The sequence below is a fragment of the Acipenser ruthenus genome, chromosome 1 (assembly GCF_902713425.1).
Source record: "Acipenser ruthenus chromosome 1, fAciRut3.2 maternal haplotype, whole genome shotgun sequence".
Classification (NCBI taxonomy): domain Eukaryota; kingdom Metazoa; phylum Chordata; class Actinopteri; order Acipenseriformes; family Acipenseridae; genus Acipenser; species Acipenser ruthenus.
In genome coordinates this window covers 42,778,055-42,802,700 of record NC_081189.1, presented here as the reverse complement: position 1 = coordinate 42,802,700, position 24,646 = coordinate 42,778,055, and the positions used below count along the sequence as shown (strand labels likewise).

Below are 24,646 nucleotides of genomic sequence, written 5' to 3'. Positions count from 1 at the left end.
CGACTTATTTAAAAGTGAAAAGAGCCGACTAACTAAGATTTCTATTCCAGCGATTAACGTGCAAAATTTTTTTCATGGCTGGTTACGGCCCTGGTAAAAAGACCCTGGTCCCCCAAATTGGGCCTTATTCATAACATTTGTATTTGTAGTGCAGCACACTTGTTTGTTTCTTTTTTTTTGATTTGGTAAAACTTGATCTTGTTAATAAAAGAGTATTGTTTCTTCTTGAAACTGTGGCCAAATTCTGCTTTTATACACTTCCCCACAGGGCTTAAAACGAACCTTCTTACATGGTTAAAGAACATTTTTAGTTTCCATGCCTTTATTAGGAAATCTGCTACAACGTCACATCCCAGGTTATTTTACCTCAGCAGTGTCTTCTAGGGCAAAGCATGCATGTTACTGGCTCAAAGCATGTCATATAGGGGAAGCAGGTGGTTTGGTAATGACAGGAAAGAAGCAGTTGAGGGAATAAGGACAATTTCACTGTTCGGGTGAATTGACTAAGGGAGTGCAACGCTATCTGAAAGCATGGCTTGCAAACAGAGATTTCTTTAAACTAGTGTAGTATCAGATATGTTTTTAAATAAAAATGCATGTTTGAAACCTATATGACAAATAATTACACACTAAGATTTATGGATTTATTTTGAAACCAACAGCTAGTTTATTGTTTTCATTGTGCTTTAAGAACAATTTTGAAATAAAACTAGGCATACTTGCGTGACAAGGGAATGCAATTCCCGAATGGTGTCACAACATTTAATAGTCGCTTCAAAATTGGGATGCAAGTCGGTGACGATTGGTTCAGTTTTTTATTAACTCTTTCAGGCATTTTGACTTCCACTAAGTTTCAGTAAAACCGAAATGAAAGTTTAAAGCCGAAAAACCGAACTGCATTTGTGCAGACAAGGGAACAGGAGATACCATTATTATACACAAGTTGTTTATTAACTGTGACAAATAAGCTCAATACAATGTTACTGCATCACACATACCAATATATTATACAAGTAGATACTATACAGAAAGAATAATGTAATAGGCATTAAATTATACCCCGGTACCCCCATCATCATCAAGTGTCACATGCAAATCACGTCTAAGCACAACTGCAGCTCATGCGATAGATATTATATATATATATATATATATATATATATATATATATATATATATATATATATATATATATATATATATATATATATATATATATAATGTTTTTTTTAAACTCAAAAAACTTCCAGATTCAGCTTTTCAGGGCTTAAGGTGCATTTATTAACAAAATGTTTCAGTTACACAGAACACAGGCTTACATGTCTGTTTGAAAACAGACATGGCCATCTGAAGCCTCGTTATTCCTACTGCAGGCTGTCAGAATCAATCAGTTAAGTCTTATCTATAACTTGATTAATGTTACCATATTAAAATTGTTAAGGGATGTTAACATGAACCATCTACATGCAACAAAGTGTGTGATGTACTCATGAAACTGCCAATGCTTTTTCACTGCACAAGAAATTTAGTTTTGGTTTGGAATTTTATGCAAATGTCAGTTTTGGTTTGGTAACATCTTTCCTATTTACAACACTAGTAATACCATGCTAATTTCTATTGTTTCAGTCTGTCAGTTCCAATCGGTTACAAAATAGTATGATTACTTTTTTGGGGGGGATCAGTGCAATCTGACAAGTGTCTAATAGATTTGCACTACATATATAAATAATGAAAACAGTTTTTACATGGTCAGTGATAGTGTTCAGTAGGTTCCTGTATCAGCCAAGCTTTGCTCTGCTGCCTGTTTAAATCTGGAAATAATTTGAAAAGGAACAGGCTCCTTCACTATGTAATGTGCAGGTGGCTTAGTAAAATCCTCTCCTTATGGATTGCATGCTGTGCTACAGTGGGCTTGTACTACACTGACAACTGTACTGTGGTGGTCTTGCCAATTTTTACTATTGTAACCCAGTAGGTTATCTCCCACCCACAGGATCAGCAAACTTTCACAGCAAGACATTTAAGCTATTTATTTTATTTTGATTGTCATGTTATTTACAGACAAGTCTACTAAGATGCAAGCATCATGTTCGCAAGGACATCCTGCTGCAGCAACCTGATACGAAATGGTTACAAACACGTGCAAATCATCAACATTAAGCAGCAGACAAGTCTGTATCATTGTATCCCTGGTGTATTATTGTATTAGATTTCAATTGCATACTGACAATGGCATTCTCGTTCATTCTAAAACAACAAAATAGCTGTAGACGTATTTCTCTTTACATATGTGAGTGCCAGAACTGGTTCACAATGCACCTGACTGGACTCAACTTCCTGCCAAACAAACTCTCAGAGGCTGGCGTGGAGTGTGCATTGCCTTGCTTGTTTATCATGATGCAGTGTCAACATTTAAAATAATTTTCCCTCTCTGTGTGGACCAGGAGACGGTATAGGAAAAAGGGTTGTTTTGTCAAATTTGTAAAAATGTATATCCCCTCGGTCATGATTTTTTCATTTACTTTTTAGAAATTTTAAAACAGTTTATGTGAACTCTATGAAGTTAGAAAAAACATTATGCATTATGAAATAGATACATAGGGCCCTATTCTGATGAAATGAGTGCAATTGCAAACGCAGTGGTTCAAGTCAATCGCGCCTGCCCCGCAGGGAGTGGCTTCTCCAAAAGTGTGATTCGGATGAAATTAAAAACCCAGTGCAAGCGCGTTTAGTGGCGTATTGACAGCACCCAGCCAATCAATGTTGAGTAGGCTGGGAAATATGCTATCCAATCAGGGCTCCGATTTTGAATGTAGAAGTGGTGATCGTGTCGTGCGGAAGTAGCACAGAGCAAGAACAACCAGCAACAAGTCAGAACTGCAAGTGGTAGGTCACTCGCAGAGGGAATACGTAAACCACGCGTCACGACACAGGAGATTGCTAAATTAATATCTGTTAACATTTATTCATCCACTACTTCTGGTCCTGGCTATTGGCTGTGCCCTACGTTATTGCTTTATGTGTGTTTCCCACTACTAATAAGTAGTTATATTGATACGGCAGCTTTGCCCCGCCTATGACCTCAGCTCACAACCAGAGCAGTCTTGGTATTTAATTTACTGTAGATGATTACTGTTGCAGATGGCATTTTACAAAAATCTGGCATTTTAATGGCTTCTAAAAATACAAAAATAAAACAGGTCTCATATCTAAACATACAGTTGCAGACAGAATTATTGGCACGCTGTGCTTATTATACAATGATTCAAGGTCACAGATTAAGGATCATTTAGTAAACTTTAATCACTTATTAATAAAAAAAAAATAGCTAAAAACACAATTTCAAGTAATTTAACAAATAATTGTTATTAAAATAATGTATTTAAAAGTATTCATTCAGTACAAATGTACTGACACCCCTGCTTTATTATTTCATGTGTCCTCCTTTTGCTTTTATTACGGCTTTCAGATGTTTATGATCATTCTTAACTAGTACGTTACATTTGTTGGTTAAATCTGGGCACATTCTGTCTTGCATATTTTCTTCAGCTCAGACAAAGTGGATACACAATGCTTGGCTACAGCTTCAGATCAGTCCAAAGCATTTCTATGGATTGAGATCTAGTGATTGCGAAGGCTATACAATAAAGTATAAAGTACACTGCTCTGTTGTGTCATACAAGCGACTGAGAAAAAAATCTAAGTTTAAAGCTGATTGCTTGTGTTATGTGCATTACTTTTTTTAAGTATAATCGTGCATTTTTACTTATGCAGGAGTGTATATGACAGAAATATCGATAACAATTTGTAAATACGACACTACTGTCAAGGAAATTTCTCTCTTTTAATGCTGTTGTAGCCTTTAAAAAGGCTGTTGGGTTTACACAAGAAGAGAAAGGACAAGCACTGTGTGCTATAGAATACATGGCTTGTCGCCAGTGGCTTTAAATAAGGCCTCAAATGTGCAGTGTTGAAAGAAGCACACACACACACACATATATACAGGGTGATTAGTTTACCACATAAGACATGGTGCATAAATGATCAATGTAGGAATTGATGGGCCACCACTCCTTTTTAAATGTACTGTCATGTTTACAGTTTACATTACTGTCACCATTGATGCCATGAAAGGGCTGCTTTCCGATCCTTGCAGCAAATATTTAATATGGAAGAAGACATGCTTACCTTTTTTCTGTCCCATGAGATTCTGACAACACTTTTTTGACCCAGATAGCTTTCCATAGAGAGCACTATGCTTGCACGCGCATAATCTAGTTTGCTGTCTAAGGGCATCATGCACTAAATGGTGGTAAATTGCCTGAAATACTGCGTGGTAAGAGAAACCCAACTCATCTCACCTCAACTGCCATACAGTCTGGATGAATCGTAGCAGTGTGCGTGCACTTAAAACCAAGATTATGCAGATTTCAGTCAGGATGTCTTCAGATTTGAATATTGAACGTGTTGAATCTTTTTCAGACGCAGTTTCGTTCAGATGTGATCAGCCTGTTTGTGTGTGGCAGTTGCCAACTAAGACTGACTGAGACCGATTAGTCATAAGGGTGTCAACCAATAGTGAAGCAGGTTTAAGTGACGTAGCTTGTCATATAACTTGTCATACAAGATGGCAGAATACTGACAGCTTTAGGTAAAAATACATTAGTCTTGAATTGCTCTGAGTGTCCTGAATTCAAAAATACCAGATGTGTGCACATTTGAATAGTTTTTTAGACGTTTACTAATCAAAGGTAAATTATCAATTTACTATCTAAATTCCCTTTTTAAGAAGTTCAAGTCAAATGGAAATGTTCAAACTTATGTACAGTATAAATCTCTTCTTCTTCCTCCTCTTCTTCTGTTGATATCACACTTTCCATGTCTTTCCACGTAGTTTCACGCTAAATGTATCTACTGTGTGTCAAAAAGCAAAGTGCTGGTATGTCCAGGCCTTTAGGGTGCTAAAAGGCATGGTGCAAACATAGATACACAGTATAAAAAATTAGGCATTAATGAATGGGTTAACTCTGAGTTTGCTTTCACTTTGAAACTTTTTACTCCTACACACTCACCAGCTGTACAGTTGGCTCAGCGACACATTCTGGCAACACTGAGCTACAGCAGTATTACATTAAAACTCTTTAATAGAGTGTATACAATCTATGTTAATAACTTTTACCCTTGTCCAGGGTACTACATAAACATTAATGTGATTTCTACAGTAAGTGGTCATACTTTAATTCAATACAAATTAAAAGCTAGTTAGCAGTGTATTGCAGTGTTTTGTAGCAGACTACAAGCACCAGCCAACTTCACCAGCCAAAAAGGGAAGCTGCTCCAGACTTCCTATCGTATGCTAATCTCCTAAAGAAGTGGTATGTCGGTTTGTACTAATCTGTATTAATAAAATGAAAAAGACACATCCAAAACCATTTGTGTATGTAATTTCTACACCAAAGTGATTTTCCGTTTCAGCATTACTCTTTTCCATTTTAAGTTGTGATTTTTCATTTCATAACCCTATAACTTTATTTATGTACTGGACTTTTACTTTCAAGCTACGCTGTTCAAGTAAATGCCAATGCATTATTTATTGTTATTTGTATTTATTTTAATCAAGCAACAGTTAACAGAATTAAAACAAATATTAAAAACGAAAGAAAAAATACAACTTGCTGTAGAAATCTGTTTAATGTTTACAGAATATGCAACAGAAACGAATTTCTGAAAACTGTAAACTCAACAGTGTTCGAAATTGCAGTTCTCATAAGCATTTTTAAAAATGTATTATTTATTTATTAAAAGTGGCTGCGCTACAGCTCGGGGCTGCTGCAAGGCCATTGCTGTGCAGACGGGTGCTGAGTGAGAGTGTTTGTTTACATCAGGAGGGAAGCGTCTGCTCTGCGAGAACTACTACTACGGAGCCCTTTAACTGCAAGACGGGGCCTGTGAAGGCGATTGCGCAGCCAGGACCGTCAGAATGGCCCGGAGTCGCTGGGAGGCCAGGACTTCAGAAACAACACAACAGAAGTAGGTCAGCTTAGGGGATGTGGATCCCAAAACAGTATAAAGAGGGTTACCATAGAGTAGTAGATTCCTGGAGCGAGACGTTCCTTTTAGTGGGACTAGCACTCGTCTTTTTGTGTGGCAAACTTTTATTTTTATTTTTAGTTTTAGTTTTTATTTCCTTATTAAATGCGACACTGGGTCTACCATTGCTGGTACCCTAGTGTCAGCTCGGTGTTAAAATTAAATATGCACGCCTGAGCGGCGTATCAAAACCAATGCTCTGTGTCTGTCAGTATTTTCCAGTGACTACCCACACATGTAACACGTCACCCTGTTACAGGGTCATTTTGACCCCAAAATGAAACTATTGAAATAAAGCCACAGTCACTGCAACAACAACACTTTTTCTTTTATTAAGCTTTCAGAAAGGTCAAAAATGACTTGTTTTGAATCAAATAACCAAATATTATATAATTCTGTCAAATTCTAAATATAATTTCAAATGATAAAAAACGGAAATATGACTAACTTTTTGTATCATAAACTGCCATTTTGTTAAACGAATTCCTTAGTTGTAAAAAGGCAATATGACATCATCATCTCTTCTTTCTCAATCCTCTAATTCATGCATTTCTGTCATATTTTAACTTTTTTTCTAAATGTTCATTTTTTCATATGCATTTAGTTCAAATTAACGGAATTTACATAAAACCAAGAACAGCAACTAACAGAAAACTCTTACTAACTAACTAACTACTAACTAACAGAAAACTACTTATCTGTGGTACTTGGCATGAACATCAATGTACGAAATTTTTTAAAGAGCATAAAACAACAATGAAAACATAGTCTAGCATACCAAATATGCCATCACACATTGAAAGTTGTTCAAACTGACTGCTGACTCATTTTCGTTATATGATACCCCCATATTCTACAGGCAGTCATGGCACACAATCTGATGAATGCTATGCTCAGAGCATACTGGCTGTTGACAAGAGTAGCAGACACTTGCTACTTTCCTGTCTTTGTTGCGGTTGCAGAGTCCACATCATTTGTGCTTAGTGGGTTTGGTAGCAGAGTGTGGCACTTTCACAGCGCAAGTTGTTTTCTTCACCCCCATGCTTAGCATTGCAGCTCTGATTGGAGACTTGAGCGTTGGAGTTTGAGCTCTTCTCTTGATGTTTGGCATGACGAGGACGTTCCCTAATTCTCTCAAGAAATTAATACACCATCGGCTCCCATCTGAGGACCTCCAGTCAGGGAAATTTCCCATCCAGATGATGAACGCAGCGATAGCAGCAATGTCTATCAGGTTGAAGAAGAGTGTCATGGGCCATCCATTGATCTTGCTTCTTCTTGTGCACATTTTTGCAAGATGATCAAGATTGTCAACACCACTCTTGGTGGCACTGTAGTGTAGTATGATCTCTGGTTTCTGCTGCTCACCCTGAACTTTAGTGTCATGGTGCATGGTAGATAATGCCAGCACCACCTTGCCTTTTGCTGGTACATATGACACCAGGGTAAGCTGCCCATGAAATCCAAACAGCGAAGTGTTATTCTTCAGGCATGGTTGGCCTTCATCTCATCTGGAATGTGTGGTTTGTTAGACCTGACAGTGCCAACATATGTTAGTCCATCAGAAAGTAGTTCTTCAGCCAATTGAATGGATGTGAAAAAGTTGTCTGCGGTGACATTTCTACCACTTTTGTTCCAGGGTGCCACAAGCTGTTTGACAACTCGGGCCCCTTGGCCTACTTCTCGTTGCTCTCCTGGTTGTTTGCCGAGGTACACCACTCCTTTCAGTGGGTAACTGGTCTCTGCATCACAGTTCCACCAGATTTGAATTCCATTGTCTGGCTTTGATGGGATGTACTGGCGGAAACTGCATTTGCCTCTGAAACCAACAAACTGCTGATCCACACACAAGTCTGTGCCCGGGATCAGGAATTTTGGTAGCTGGGTTACAAACATAGTCCATATATCTCTAAAAGGGGCTAGCTTGTCTGTTGCCAGTCTTTCTTGTCTTGTGGCCTTGTCATAAAATCTCATATATTTCAATATTTGTTGGAATCTTGTTCTGGCATTGTTGCAGTAAACACAGGTTTGCCGTCAGCCTCTGACCTGAGGGAAATTTAAGACTCGTGGTTGTTTCGGGATGCCCCTGCAATGATAAGAAGGCCAATGACAGCTTGCATCTCTGTGGCATCCACTGCTTTCCAGTCATCGCGCATGACTCATGGGATTACCTTCATTCCACTCCCTGATTCTTCTTCTGGTCTCTCTGTTTGTCTCAAGTAAAATAGTGTCAATCATTTCTGGGGTCATGAATAAATGAAAAGACTCTACAACTTCTTTGCATTGTGCTGCTTTTGTAATACCTGGCTGACTGCTAATGATGTCGGCTGCGCGTCTGCGCCCTGCTGGGGGAGGGTGTTTTCCCTCCATCCCATTTTTGCTGACATATGGTATGGTGTCAGTCTCCTCAGCTACGTGAACAGTCTCTGTGCCCTGATCAATCTCCTATCCTCCAACATCAGAATGTGGAGTACCATTTCCATGGCCTCGACCTCTACTCTGCCTTTTCAAATGAGCACTGCCAAGACCTCTGCTCCTAGCCTTCCCTCTGCCCCTTGCCCCACCTCTGTCTCTTGCTCTTCCCCTTTCTTGTCTCCCTTCAATCAGTGGCTGCTCAGTAGTATTTATGTAAGGTTCTGCAGTGACAGGGTGAACCTCTATAGGTGTAGTTTCAGTGTCACTATGCTCAGACACCTCTGACATATGGTTGTCGTAATCAGTTCCTGAATCCTCACTGTCCTCAGAACTGCCCTGGTCATTCAGAATCTGTATCACAACCTCTGCTACATCAAATCTTGTGAGTCTTGATCTGTTTGCCATTGTTATCTGAAAACAAAACATTTATCACCCAAATATTCCTCACATCGAAGCATTCAAAATACATCTGAGCTAAACAAGGCTCCGAAACACTGTAGGCTAAGCCCCTCCCCCAACTGTGTACTGCAGCATCAAAAATTGTTACAGTTGCACTTTTTCCCACGCATATGACATAGATAATGCTATGTCTCTTAGGGAGAACTTTTTTCAATCTTTACAGTCTTATTTCATAATATACAACATAAATATATGGTCATAACCATATAAACTGTGTATAATTCAGAGGTAATATATATTCTGAATATGATCTACCTAAGGAGGAGCAGTTTTTCCGGATGTGACTTGCGCACATGGTGAGCTCTGAGTCTGCAGCTGATCTGTCTGCCTGCTGAAAAATTACTGACAGAGGTCCCTCTTCCCCCCGAGGGTGTGTATCACTTGATCTAATGTCCCCACAGAAACACAGACCCTAAAAATGCTTCCATCAATTTCATAGGGGGAATTGGGTGCTTTTGACTGGGGTCAAAATGACCCCAAATTATTTTTAATTATAAGAGGTTCATATTGATGCAGATACAATTAACAATGACATTGATTTATTCAAAACAAGTTGAGAAAAATCTAATAAACCTCCACAGAGATATAAAATATATGCATGGGGTCAAAATGACCCCTGTTGGTATCTTGAGGGTTAAGGCACATATTTAGGGGTATGCAGGATTTAGACCCCTGCAAAACCCTAAAATTCATTTTCAGCTGGGGTGTTGGTACATACACCCGCGCTGGGGGAGGACCCCCACACCCCTCTGACTTCTACTTGGGATTTCTAGCCTCCTACTTTAAATGAAAATGAAAAGACTCAGTATAAATTATATATTTTTGTTGCGAGTTTCTGTTATGTGGAATGTAATAAATGAGAACCAAAACAGTGAGTTTTTTTCCCCTCTTCATTTTACAATGCCATGTCCACATTTTATTTGAAGTGTTTAAAATACAATTTCAGTTTTCATTTGATTGTTCAGCTACAAAAAGGCACAAGTAAACCCTATATTATTACTTTATGAAAACATGTCATTGGCCACTGTTTACTTTGAAGAAAGGGCAATGGCAAGGAATGAAAAAAAGAAAAATAAATAAATAAAATGTGGTGTCAACTTCATGTACTATTTATTTCAGAAATAAATAAAACAACGTTTAACTTGAACTGCTATTTGGCATCCTTTGTTTTGTAGTTAATTCACTTGGGTAAAGTAAGGCCTACACAATGTAGTCTTTACTTTATTTTTCTACTTTAACGTGTTACATAGTGTAACATCTAGCTGTAAAATAAAAGGCACACACACAGGGGCCACAAACCCTTCCCCGGCTGCTATTCTGCCTCTGCCTGCGTTCTGAGCAATATAATGGCTTTTATTACTCTTTGAAAATGAATGAATATCAGAACAAATATAAAATTTATGAGCAAATATCCGAACATGAAAATCCTGTGTTCGTCCCAGCACTAATAAATAAATTTATATATATATATATATAGTAATAGGGTGTGTGGAATTGTGTTGGAAAATAGATATATCAGCTTGAGAATGAAGAGGGCACTGTTCCCAGAAAGCTCCTGATCTTAAAACTTTTTAAAGAAAAGGGTTATGTGCAGAATGTCCACTAGGGGATCAGGAGCCAGTTCTCTCTCATGCTTAACTAGCTGATTAGTAGGAGCAGCTGAAGTCAAGCTGTCTCCAATTAAGCTAAATCAGGCAGAAATATAAGATGTCTCTTTGTCAGTGCTCGGTGATTGCGAGTGAGAGAGTGTGGAAGACTAAAGGCAAGTTTATTTTACATGGTCTGTGAAAAGGAATATAATCCCTTACTACAGAAATTAACCCTGTGTTTAGTTACGGTTTGGTAACTGTTTTTTTTTTGTTGGATAAGCGGCTTATCCGTTCCAACCGTAGTTTAGGAAAGCCTGTGTTTAGTTAGTGCTCTGTGGATAGCTAGGCCTTTTCTTTTGTGCCCTGTGAGGTGCTGTGGTTTTTTTGTTTTCTTGTTTATTTCAAACCTGTAAGTAATAAACTGCCAGTCCTGCTTTGAAGACCACTTTCAGCCTCCAAGCGCTTTTATTCTGATTCCAGCTTACCCTTCTAGCCACTGGGTTACATTGTGGTGTCAGAAGTGGGATCAGAGCACCCCCTAGTGTCTTGGAGGGAAAGCGACAAGCAAATAAAATTCCACTGCTGCCATGGAAGATGTACTGAAAGCTCTGTTACAGGCCACCGCAGCCCAACAGGATCAGACTGCAGCCCAGAGGGAGACTAACCGACTTCAGCAGGAACAGTTGTTTCTACAGAAAGCCCAGTTGGAACATGCCCGGCAGGAGAGAGTGGAGATGGCTGCTAGACTTGACTCCCTTGAAGGTTCCCGGACAAGGGTGACTGACATGAAGCCAACTGACCTGCTACAGAAAATGACCAGGGACGATGACGTGGAAGCGTACCTGTTGTCATTTGAGCGTGTGGCCACCAGAGAAGCTTGGCCAAAAGTAAAGTGGGCTGGCCTTGTGGCCCCATTTCTAATAGGTGATGCCCAAAAGGCCTATCATGACTTGGACCATAATGCAGCGGCCGACTATGACCAGCTCAAGACAGAAATCTTGGCCCGGGCAGGTGTGACCACCGCAGTAAGGACCCAGCGGTTTCATGCCTGGAGTTTCAAGCAGGAACAAGCTCCCAGGTCACAAATGTTTGACCTGGTTCACTTGGCCAGACGGTGGTTGCAGCCCGATATGAATACTGCTAACAGAGTGGTCGAAATACTGGTCCTGGACAGGTTCCTGAGAGCTATGCCACCCCCTTTGCGGAGGTGTGTAGGACAAAATGAACCCTCAACTCTTGATGACTTTGTTGCGGTCGTAGAGCGATTTATGGCCGCTGAGGATTTAGCCATCCATCCAAGTGTCGCTTCAGCCAGGAGTGGTCTACGGTCCCCCCGACTGAAACAACACCCTGACAAGAATTCGGGTAAGCCAGAACTAAAGGAAGAGCGGCCGGTGGCTGCAAAGGGACTGGGGGTAACTGGGGATTATAGAGGAGCTGTTAATCCACCAATTGTAGAACGGTATAAAAACTACAAGTGTTTTAAATGCAATGAGTTTGGCCACATAGCTATACAATGTCCCAATGAAACTGAGCCAATGCAGTGTAATGTAGGTGAGCAGAACTACTGTGGTGTAGCGAGTGTGGTAAATGTGGCCCTAGCTGCTCATAAGTTTATGGTAAAGGTTTTGGTGAACGGGAAACAAGCTCAAGCCCTCAATGATTCCGGAAGTGCTGTCACAGTGGTTTTCACCTAAATATGTGAAGCCAGAACAATTAGACAATAGTCGTAGGACCGGTATCACCTGTGTGCATGGAGATATTAATTACTACCCCACCTGTGAAGTTAGCATTGAATTTAACGGTATAATAAATGCTATGAGAGTTGGAGTGATAACCAGACTGCCACACGAGGTGATATTAGGTAGAGACTATCCAGGTTTTGAAGACTTGGTAAAATTAAATGGGGAATTGCCCCCCCCCTACTGAAAGTGGTGTGCAGGGTGAGAGTGACCCTCATGAGGGCTTGAAACAGGTGCTCCCATTCACTGACCAGGAACTGGACCCACCTAGCACTAAAGTACGTAAAACACGCAAAGAAAAGCGAGCTGACCAGTATCAGTGGAATAAGAACATTTTTTAACAGGCTTTAGTATTGTTGGGAAGGGGTACAAAAAGGGATAAGAAGGGAGTTAGCACTCAGTGTGAGGCCCAGGATATACTTGATGAGACAGGCGCTACGCCTGCATTAATGGACGGAAATGGTCCCGACGCCGTTGAGCAGTGGGTGGTACCAAGTGTGCAGTTTGTGAGAGACCAGGCTAATGATCCGTCTCTAGTAAATGTTAAAAGCCAGGTGGTGGAAGTAAACAGTGTTACCATGGAGGACGCTCCAAGTAGGGGTGCAGGAGCCTATTATGTAGTAAAGAATGACCTGTTGTATAGAGTCACCCAAGTAGGAGAGGACCAGGTAGAACAACTGTTAGTGCCTCAACAGTACCGTAATACCGTAATGCACCTGGCACATAGTCATTTGTTTGGCGCTCACCTGGGAATTGAAAAGACCACTCGGCGCATCTTAAAAAGGTTTTTTTGGATCGGACTATATAAGGAAGTTGAACGTTTTTGTAACTCATGTCCTGAGTGTCAGAAAACCAGTCCCTGAGCTAAGTTACGAGCACCTCTCGTACCGCTTCCTATCATAGAAACACCCTTTGAGCGAATCGCTATGGACTTTGTTGGTCCTCTAAGTCGATCCACTAGGGGGCATGAGTATATTTTGGTGGTCTTGGACTATGCCACCAGGTATCCGGAAGCGATACCCTTGAGAAACATGGCAGCTAAAACCATAGCGAAAGAACTGTTCCACATGTTCACACGGGTAGGTGTGCCAAAAGAAATCTTAACAGACCAGGGGACGCCCTTCGTGTCGAACCTGATGAAAGATCTGTGTGATCTTTTAAAGATTAAACCAATCCGTATGTCAGTTTATCATCCACAAACCGATGGTTTAGTGGAGAGGTTCAATAAAACCTTATAAACCATGTTAAGGAATGTTATTGATAAAGACGGGAAGGACTGGGATTTGCTACTTCCGTATCTCATGTTTGCTGTTAGGGAAGTGCCACAGTCGTCAACTGGGTTCTCCCCGTTTGAATTGTTGTATGGTCATCAACCTAGGGGGATCCTAGACATTGCCAAGGAGCTGTGGGAAGAACAGGGTGGTCATAGGAAGAACCTTGTTGAACATGTAATGGGTATGAGAGAAAGAATACAAACCCTGACACCTATAGTTAGGACACATCTCGAGAACGCACAGGCCGCACTGTCTAGACACTATAATGTACAAGCGCAAGTTAGGACGTTTCTGCCTGGGGATAGGGTTATGGTTTTGGTTCCAACTTCAGAGTGCAAATTGTTTGCAAAGTGGCAGGGACCCTATGAAGTCATAGAAGCACTTGGCCCGGTGAACTACAAGGCAAAACAACCAGATAAAAGAAAGAAAGAGCAGATTTATCACATCAATTTGTTGAAGCCTTGGAAGGACAGGGAACCAGCATATGTGGCAACTGAGGTTGGGGCAGCATGTAGTAGGTCACCTGTTCCTAAAATTAACATAGGCCCTGAACTGACCGAAACCCAGTGCCATTAAGTATTTGAGATGTTACAAGCTGTCACAGATGTCTTTTCAGTTCTCCCAGGGAAGACTCATGTGATAAGCCATGACAGTGTGACGGACCCCGGTGTTAAAATAAACGTGAGAGTTCCAGAAGCAAAACGCGCCGACGTAACCAAGGAAGTAGAGAGAATGCTTCAACTAGGAGTAATTGAGGAGTCGAAAAGTGAGTGGACAAGCCCTATAGTTTTAGTTCCTAAGCCCAATGGAACCTGGCGGTTCTGTAATGACTTCCGGAAGCTGAATGAAGTCTCAAAGTTCGATGCATACCCGATGCCCAGAGTGGATGAGCTCATTGAAAAGCTAGGAAAAGCTAAGTATCTAACCACTCTTGACTTAACTAAGGGGTATTGGCAGATACCACTTACTGATACAGCCAAGGAAAAGACTGCATTCGTTACTCCAGATGGGTTGTATCAGTACACGGTGATGCCCTTTGGCCTACACGGTGCTCCCGCTACCTTCCAAAGGTTGATTGATAGGATCCTAAGACCTCATTTAAAGTTTGCCTCGGCCTATTTAGATGACATCGTAATATATACTGAGGATTGGGAATCTCACCTATCTTAAGGTAGAGCTTGTGTTAGGTAGCCTTAGAGAAGCAGGCTTGACAGCAAACCCAGAGAAATGTTATGTCGGGTTAAAAGAGGCTAAATATCTAGGATATGTGGTGGGCAATGGACTTGTCAGGCCACAAATGAGTAAAGTTGAAGCCATTCAAAACTGGCCTCGGCCAGTGAATAAAAAGCAAGTCCGGGCTTTTTTGGGAATAGTGGGGTATTACAGGCGGTTTGTACCTGACTTTGCAACCAAAGCAGCCCCCCTCATTGAGCTGACCAGAGCCAAAGGACCAACAATGGTCAACTGGTCTATCGAGGTAGAAAAAGCATTTGGTTATCTGAAAAATATACTCTGCAGTGAACCAGTCTTAAGGGTACCTGATTTTAAAAAACGGTTTATTTTGCAGACAGATGCTTCAGATGTAGGGCTTGGGGCAGTCACAAGTAGAGAATGGGGAAGAACATCCAGTTTTGTTTTTAAGTAGGAAGTTGCTACCCAGAGAACGTAAATATGCCATTGTGGAGAAAGAATGTTTAGCAGTAAAGTGGGCAATAGAAACGTTACGGTATTATTTACTGGGCAGAGAATTTACACTGGTCACTGACCATGCACCCCTCAAGTGGATGAAGGTCAATAAAGAAAAAAACTCTAGAGTGACCAGGTGGTGTCTATCCTTGCAGCCTTATAAATTCAAAATAGAACATCGCAGTGGTAGCAAGAATGGAAATGCAGATGGTCTCTCTAGGGTACACTGTTTTTTTAAGTCAGATGCTCTAACCCAGGGGTTTGAGCTGAGGGGAGGGATGTGTAATATGGTGTGTGGAATTGTGTTGGAAAATAGATATATCAGCTTGAGAATGAAGAGGGCACTGTTCCCAGAAAGCTCCTGATCTTAAAACTTTTTGTAGAAAAGGGTTATGTGCAGAATGTCCACTAGGGGATCAGGAGCCAGTTCTCTCTCATGCTTAACTAGCTGATTAGTAGGAGCAGCTGAAGTCAAGCTGTCTCCAATTAAGCTAAATCAGGCAGAGATATAAGCTGTCTCTTTGTCAGTGCTCGGTGATTGTGAGTGAGAGAGTGTGGAAGACTAAAGGCAAGTTTATTTTACATGGTCTGTGAAAAGGAATATAATCCCTTACTACAGAAATTAACCCTGTGTTTAGTTACGGTTTGGTAACTGTTTTTTTGTTTGTTGGATAAGCGGCTTATCCGTTCCAACCGTAGTTTAGGAAAGCCTGTGTTTAGTTAGTGCTCTGTGGAGAGCTAGGCCTTTTCTTTTGTGCCCTGTGAGGTGCTGTGTTTTTTTTTGTTTCCTTGTTTATTTCAAACCTGTAAGTAATAAACTGCCAGTCCTGCTTTGAAGACCACTTTCAGCCTCCAAGCGCTTTTATTCTGATTCCAGCTTACCCTTCTAGCCACTGGGTTACAATCTCTCTCTCTCTCTCTCTCTCTCTCTCTCTCTCTCTCTCTCTCTCTCTCTCTCTCTCTCTCTCTCTCTCTCTCTCTCTCTCTCTCATTTCAGAGCATGATATCTATTACTATACTATTACGATGCATCTCTGTTTGTAAGCCTTACTTACACGTAGTCTTGCACTTCCGTGCTCATTTCAAATGGAGAATGAAACTGTCCCCAACCCTTCAAAGCCCTCTTTCCAGTCTTTAACCAACCAGCTGCTCACCCTATTGACTGACATGCTTAGCTGCCAGTAACATGCTTTGACCCTGAAGACTGTTAAGGTAAAAGTGACATATGAATTGAAACAGTAACAGATTCCTGAAAGTAAGGCTAGAAAATGTAGAACTTTATTTAACTAAGTGTAGTATCAAATACTGAGTTTCATTCAAAACTGTACATGTATAGTGAACAGAACTGCATAAATGGTAAGATTTATGGAATTATTTGATTACAAACCTAGAGAGAGAGAAGAAAAAAAACTATGCAGCCTCCATAGACTTCTCAAGCTTGTTCAGACAGTGTTATAGAGATAAAATGGTCTTCCTGTCAATGTTATTATGTTTTTTGAGAATGCACTGTAGTCTATAAACCTTTAATAATTAAAATAAGAAAAAGCAAATTCCATCTAAATAAATTCATTTTAAAAGTGAACAGATGTCACTGCATGGTGGCAGTTTTAAATGCTGTAACATCATGAATGAATAAATGTGTTGGGACAGTACTAAGCAAAGAAACCAAACATGGATATGTCTAAAATTAAACAGAGCATTATTTCTCCCAGTTACTTGGCCCTGTCACCAACTTCAGGGAGATCTCTGTCCTCAAAATCTGTTCAGCATATCTAAAAACTACAGTATTCTCAAAGGAAAGGAAAGCAAGGCAGATGTAGAAGTGGTTACAGTACAAAGTGAGTTGGCAGAGAGACATTTCCCTTTACAAGATGTATCCTCAGACTTATTGTCCTTCCGTTTCTACATTTCTTATTATACTATTCTGATGCAGGAAGAAAACCATCTTACTCAACCTGTATGAACAGCTCATTAACCTTGAACTAGTAAACTACCTGTAATCCAGACTACATCTGATCATTTTACAGTAACCTGGGCAGGGTGTTGGTAAACAATAAAAAGACTAGAAATATAGCACTGGTTTTAGAGGTCAGCAAAATTGAAAAAAATGAAGATGATGGCATTGTGACTATGAAATAAAAGAAAGTTTGTGTTTTTCAAACCTTTTTCCAAACAAGCACGATACTATATGTAAACATTTTAACAAATATGATGATTAGACAAAATCTAAATAAATGGATAGTATGAACAGCTCAGAGCTCCCAGTCAATAGCCATCCTGTCAACCATGCACATGTGCAAACATACAGTACCAAATTAAACTGGTCTATACAAAGTATGGCCCAGGCCAATACATTTTAGAGTTACTATTATTAAAAAAAAAAAAAAAATGATTTCATTCAAAACACATCCTCAAAAAATGCCTTTTCTAGACAAAATATGACTCAACACTTTAAAATCTCTTTATGATGCTACTCTTCCATATTAAATATTTGCTGCAAGGATCGGAAAGCAGCCCTTTCATGGCATCAATGGTGACAGTAAGACTACCTGTTTATGTTTTAGAGACTATTTAAAAATAAGATGTTTCTATGATGTTTAATATGCTCATTACCCAGAAACACAAACCAAGAGCGTCCTCACATTATCAATTAGACCAGGATATTGTATCAACACATGTTGTATCTAGCTCTGCAGCCACTATCAACAAATATCGAAGAATTAAAGTCACTCAAGCCAACAACAGTATAAACTGATATTTCTCATACGAATAAATAGGGACCTACCTAATTCGCGATTTCGCGGAAATCGTGAAATTGAGGGGTCACTGCGAAATTCACCTCTTAGGGGCCAATGCATACGAACAAGTACAGAGAGGAAAAAAAAACTTGTTTAAATGAACTACTGCACAACGCAAGTGACGCAAACTACATATCTTCCTTCTGCAGATAGCCCATTTTTATTCCTTCGCCGTCCCGTGTGCACTGCACTTAAGCAAAAAACAAACAAAAAATGTCCACAAGTAACATTTACAAAATAAATTCTCCAAAGCAGTTAATGTTCTTGTTTACTATTCAAATGACAATGTTTTAATCAGCCTATCAGTGCGTCTTTACTTTACTGCTTTTATGTGATCTGTACTGTACTTTTAGACCCGAATAGCCACGTCGTCTTTGTTTTGACTCGGTACTAATAAAATAAATTATTGGATGGGACAAATAACACAACAACGAACGTGCTGCATACATTGACTTTATTAAAGTATGCCAGATGCCCTTGTGTAACCGAGTTTTGGGGCTGTTTCTAATCGATTTCCACATCTGTATAACTTGGCAAAGCTTTGCCTTAACAACCAATTCAGTGGAAGCAGACGTGCAATCTCAATGTATGGGCAAGTCAACTGAAGGGGGATGCTGCATACTTGCCTTTAACAAATGACAGCACTCTCTTTTAGTAAGGAAGCGAGTACCACTATTTTTAGGCTTTATAGTGTTCTGAAATACTGTCTACTTAGGTTTATTTAATGTTTAAACATGTCCGCGAAATCCTAATTTTATTCCGCAACATACCCGTGAAAAATACGTAAATTTACAGCGATTTAAGTAGACCCCTACGAATAAAAGGTATACCGACCAGTAAAACTAATACAGCAATTACAGGGTAAAATGTGTACCTCCTGTACTACAGTAAAAACAAAAGGAAGAAATTAATTGGCCAATATCTGATACATGGCCAGGCAATGTCTAGGGTACACAAAGTTAGGGTTTTTGTTTAATTTAATACTGAAATGAGGCTACTGGCATTGAGAGATACCAGGTATTGGGAGGTTGAGAGGTTATCATGTGGTCCTTTTTTTTGTTGTTGTAAGGCTCCAACAGGCAACACAGACCCAGATCCGACCATGTTTTAAACTACCCCAGTAAACACTGGGAAGTAAATACTGTACACTGATGTGCAATGTACATGCATAATTTGATTAGTCAATACAGTGAAGAAGTCTAACTACAGTTGTACTGTTTTTGGCAATGCAAACTTATATCCACAATGCTTTCAGGACAATGCCCATGCCCATTCTGCTACAGCAGACAGACAGCCACGTGCCTCCATGGACTGCATCCTCACCTAAATTAAACCTTGCTGAACACGCAGGGATGAGCTAAGACATCTCCAAAGACAACCCCAAAAGAAGAACATTCCACAAACAGGCTTTCAAAATACATTAATTCCATGAGGGTGAGATGTGATGCAATATGTGAAGTGCAAGGCAAATAAATTCAGTGCTGAATGCTTTGAATATTCACGGAAGGGAGCAGAAACACTTAATTGAAAATCTTATAAACAGGTTTTTGACTTTAGATCGAATTACTTCTGTTCTAATAAAGATCCAATTGAATCACCTTTGTGTGTTAATTAGCAGTTGTTTATGGTGATCATTTAAATTCAAAATGACATAAGAAAACCAAACTACAGGTTAACACACTATATGAAATTATTTAAATGTTCTAAACAATAAGCTAATAAAATGCTTGTATGCATAATGAAACATTCCCCTTTGCAAAAATTAAAAAATTAAAAAACATACTGGATATATAAGTACAGCTGTCTGTTGTGTAACAACAGTGTCCTGGAAACGTGTGACGTGTGTTTCAACTTGCAATGAACTACACTTTTTCGGTCAGAGCTTTTCTAAATGCTTCACATGAAACAAGTACTGGCTTTCCCAATGAGTAACAGCCCTTCTTGTGGTTAACATGACAGAACAAAACGAATCTCCACATCACTTTAGTAGTATAGTTTGTGTGTGGTTGTCAAACTTCTATATCTGTATCTCTAATAAACAAATTACTGCTACTGTTTTGAAAACCTAAACTATGCAATATGCATTTCTGTTAAGAATAGCCTATGTATGTCTATTTCAAATGTACCACCATAACCATTTTGTTCTGATACTGTTGTTGCAAAACAAGCTTATTATTTAATACTATTATTACTATTAGTAGTGAACTCAAGTATGGGAAGTAAATGCTGTACATTGTTATGCACTTCATCATAACATCTTTATGGTAAACAAATGCAGCCTGTAAGTACTGCTCTGGGTGCCATGGATTACATTTACCAACCACTGAATTTAAAACAGGCCTTGTGCAAATGTTTTTATTTATTTATTTATTTATTTATTTATTTATTATAACTGCTTCTATTTATGAATATGTAAAATATTATGATTTTTGTTTTCTATTTTAATATTTTATCACCTCTGCCACAACAGTTAAAACAATACAATCAACTTAAGACGGCAAAACCAATTTTGAGTCTAACAGTATGCATAGACATTGAAAAAGTCATCCAACAAGTTGCATTCCACCCATTTTGAAGAACACGCCGCACTGCTTTTGGAAATCAAAAACATGTGGCCGATGTGATTATTGTAATTTTCATGGAAATCAGACATTTTACAAACAATTATAGAATATATAACCCATGAACTGCTGTCATGAAACATTCACTGTATGTTTTTTTGGAAGTGTATGTATATGTTTAATGTCTAGGTGCAGATACTGGGCTGTATTACTTTCAGGTAGTTTCAGGTTCATGATATACTCTTTACTACAGTGTAGATAATTTAAATCTGTTAAGTTAATCATTTGCAGGCAAATACATCTTGTGCGTTTACGAAAAACCAATAAATAGACTTTGGTCGTTTTTTTTTTTGGACTACAGCAGGAAAATACTGTACTTATATTTATAAATATATCTAAGAAGATAATGTAACTACGTAATTCAGCATACAATCAAAACTACTTCAGAAAAAATAGTTGCATGAATAATAGCATACTACTCGTTATGTGGCCTTTTTGGTAATTTCCTTACATTTAAAACCACTTTATTTGCATGAACCGCATGTCTGTGTAAATAACGTAACAATAAGTCGCTACCAGTGCACTCTTTGGTGTGTCTGTAAATAACTAAATCTCCACAAGTCTCTTACCGAGAAGAAGTAGTTTGAGCTCCCTGCGAGCGTCCCTCTTGTCCCGGCGGAGCTGCCTTTCGATCTCGTCGTTGATCCGTCTCGCTTCCTTTGCCTCTTCACTAAGGCAGCACGCCATGATGGACTCCAGAGTCATTCTTCAATAAATATATATTCAGACTGCAACCTTCGACTGCAACCTTTAATTTACAAATATGACATTTGTATCCTTTTTATAATACAAAATGATATAAATCAAAATACTTTGCACCGTTAAGATCAGATCTCTCCTCAGACCAGCCCCCTAAACCTGGACACATCCACGACTAGAACAAAATTAAAACAAAAACAGCACTCAAAAAATAGTACAGTTGGCCCTATTTTCCTCCTGTTTTTGGCAATTGTCAACTCCCCCTTTAAACAAAATTGCAACCCTAAGAACCCTCAGCAAACCCTGTTAAAATCATAGGGCTAATCTGTTTTTCCTTCTCACTTTGAGCAACAGATCCTTTAGAAACAGTGCCCGTTGCCTTCTATATGAATAATCGTATTAATGATTTCTGTCTGGCCTGTTGATCTATTTGGTTCTTTAAATATTCTTCGTTGTATTATTTTATGTTGTTGCAATGTCCTAATTTATTTTTATATATATATATATATATATATATATATATATATATATATATATATATATATATATATATATATATATATATATAATTAAGGCATTGCATCAACATAAAATATTTCCTTTTGTGTACTATGTGAACAAAAACAAACATCCAGCCTTCTTTTTCTTTTTTTTTTTTTTTTTCAATGGCTCAGCTCCCCGGGCGTGGTAAGGCAGAATATGGCGGACCTTCACTCCAATACACTAGAGGAGAATACAGTTATCTCCAGTTAAAAATCGTTTGGAAAGAAAAAAAAATCATACATGCCTCATGAAACAAATAGTGCTGCCAAGCCAACCAATGTCCATATAAAGTATTTCATAAAATTGTTTTTCACCAAGATGTTTTCCAACGAAGAAAATGTTCTTTATTTCCCCTTTTCCTCTATTCCAAGCATGTAATTTTATTATACACACCATCCACTCCTAGCAAAGTGACGTTTGGAATTGGGGAGGGGAGAATGTATCAACTTTGAAGGAAACACACACACACACACACACACACACACGCTCTCTAACCTGTGGCTGTGAAGTGAATGAGAGCACTCGTTTTCCTTCAATTATAAAATTTAAAAAATGGACTTGTAGGAGAAGACCATTAACGTTGCCTCTTTCTATTACAAGGAAATGCGGAGATTATACAGATTAAAAAAAAACAAAAAAACTTTTACACAATCGCAACAACATTATCTAAACATGTACATTTAATTCATCATATATTCTAGGTTCAACACATATGCAGTTTATTGGTGCAGGAAGGGACTGTATAAAACGTGAATTAATTCATTCACAAACTACAATACGTAATCTAATCTTCTATGATTTAATTCTAGTAACCTTAAAGGTGGTTGCGCTTTGTATGAAGCAGTTCTTTCTTTACTAGGAAGGTTGTATCTATTTGAGATACAGGTTCAGTAAAAATCTTACATAACAGATACAATTACCGGTAACCAGAGGAAGGAAATGCACTGCGAAATGCATAAGGACATCTTGCTATACAGTATTCGATGTATCTGAAATAATAACACCAGTAGTAGGATGCGCATTTCCTTCATCTAGACTTAAAAAATATAATATGCGATATTCACCTTCGTTTGTGCCTTAGAACTGAATACTGCTACGCCATCTGAATTTCACCGTGTGAAATATTTTTAAATAAATAACCAAACAAATAAATGGGTTACTGTTTACATAGTAATGTTATTTAAAGTACAATCACATCGACTGGTGGAATGTTGCACCTACAAATGCAACCATGATCCATTGCATTGTTTAAACATGTTTATAATTTATTTTAAGTAAGCACTCAATATATAAATCAGCAAAACATTTCAAAGAACTGACTTGTTATGTAATTTTCACATATTTACATATACACATATATATATAATTTTACAGGCATCAAAATAATCACTTATTACAAACAATAAAACAAATGGCTTTAACTGGATAATAGGTCTGAACTTTGTAATTTAGAAAAAATAAAATAGAAAAGCTGTAACAAAAGCATACAAATCATTCACTAAGTCTGATATACCTGTAAATACAGTCCACTTCAACAGAGAAATGAACTATCATGTTTATACAAATATATATTTACTTGGGGAGTTCCCAAAAGGGCCAAGCAAAAATATAATACATTTATATAGAGTTACATACCTGTCAACATTGAGTTTTCAAAATAAGGCAGCTTTTGTAAATTTAAATAATAGTGGCCTGAATTGAAGTGAATACCTACATAAGACAAAGGCATACAACTATTCCACTTTATTATTTGGTAGAATGAATCATTGTGATACAGTGCTCCTTCGAATTGCTTTTAAAAAGGAAAACTATCAAAACAGAAAAACAATCATGAGATGCTTCACAATCCAATTCTCTCTTGGCTCCTGTGGTTCTTATTGTGCTGTAGTTGTAGGTGGCTGCAGCACCACTGAAGTTGATTTTGTATGACTGCAAAGCATACAGTTAGTGTTGTTACTTTCATTACACAACAAATCTAAAGGCTGAGTTTGGTACATTGACCTTGTCATCAAAGGATGAGCTATGGCATCTATTTTTATAACAAGACTTCAATAAGTCCATCATAAAAATGAAATAAAAAAGCCAAAATATACAACAACGTGGTATTGCAATGTTATTCTTTACACTGCACATATGTGGTGGATCAATAATACCACTGTCAGTAACGTTTAATTGCCAACTATCTTCTATTTTAAATTAATACACTACATGTCAGCCTTAAGGCATAATTTGATATGATTCCTATCCTTACCTCAATTCTGCTTCGATGCAGTCTTTCCCAAACACTCTGGCCAAGTCAATGCGTGTAGTTTTGGATACAAGGTCTGCCGCATGCCAGAATCCCATCTTTTATTCCTGCTCCAGGTACTGCTGAAAAACGTCAGTTCCCGGGGGGGTGGGGTGAGCAGGAACTCTCTTTGGCTAATTTACCTGTCAATCTATACTCTCCTATAAAAGCTAGATCACAACACCCATGTTTCGTCTTGCATTTGTCTTTTCCTCCTCCTCCACTTCCTTCTATACTGCAAAGCAAATGCACAGGGCTCCATCTGGGGGGGCAGTGAAGCTCACTCCCCCTGCCTCGGGTTCTGGCCGCAGTGCCCATACAGTGCCATGAAAAAGTATTTGCCCCCTGTCTGATTTTCTGCATTTTTGCATTTTTTTTACACTTAATGTTATCAGATCTTCAACCAAAAACTAATATTAGATAAAAGGGACCCTGAGTAAACA

General features: G+C 38.7%; 1 protein-coding gene across 1 annotated transcript in view; it reads right to left on the bottom strand.

Annotated features, from left to right (window-relative positions):
* LOC117421535 (guanine nucleotide-binding protein G(q) subunit alpha) overlaps positions 1-22,343 on the bottom strand; it is a 97,797-nt gene extending 75,454 nt beyond the window's left edge. The window contains exons 1-2 of the mRNA XM_034036058.3: positions 22,161-22,343; positions 21,244-21,422 (exon numbers count right to left, since the gene is read on the bottom strand). Of these exons, the coding sequence (XP_033891949.1) occupies positions 21,244-21,379 (136 nt within the window). The 5' untranslated portion in view covers positions 21,380-21,422; positions 22,161-22,343. The remainder of the gene's footprint in view (positions 1-21,243; positions 21,423-22,160) is intronic.
* Between the last annotated feature and the right edge of the window lie 2,303 nt (positions 22,344-24,646).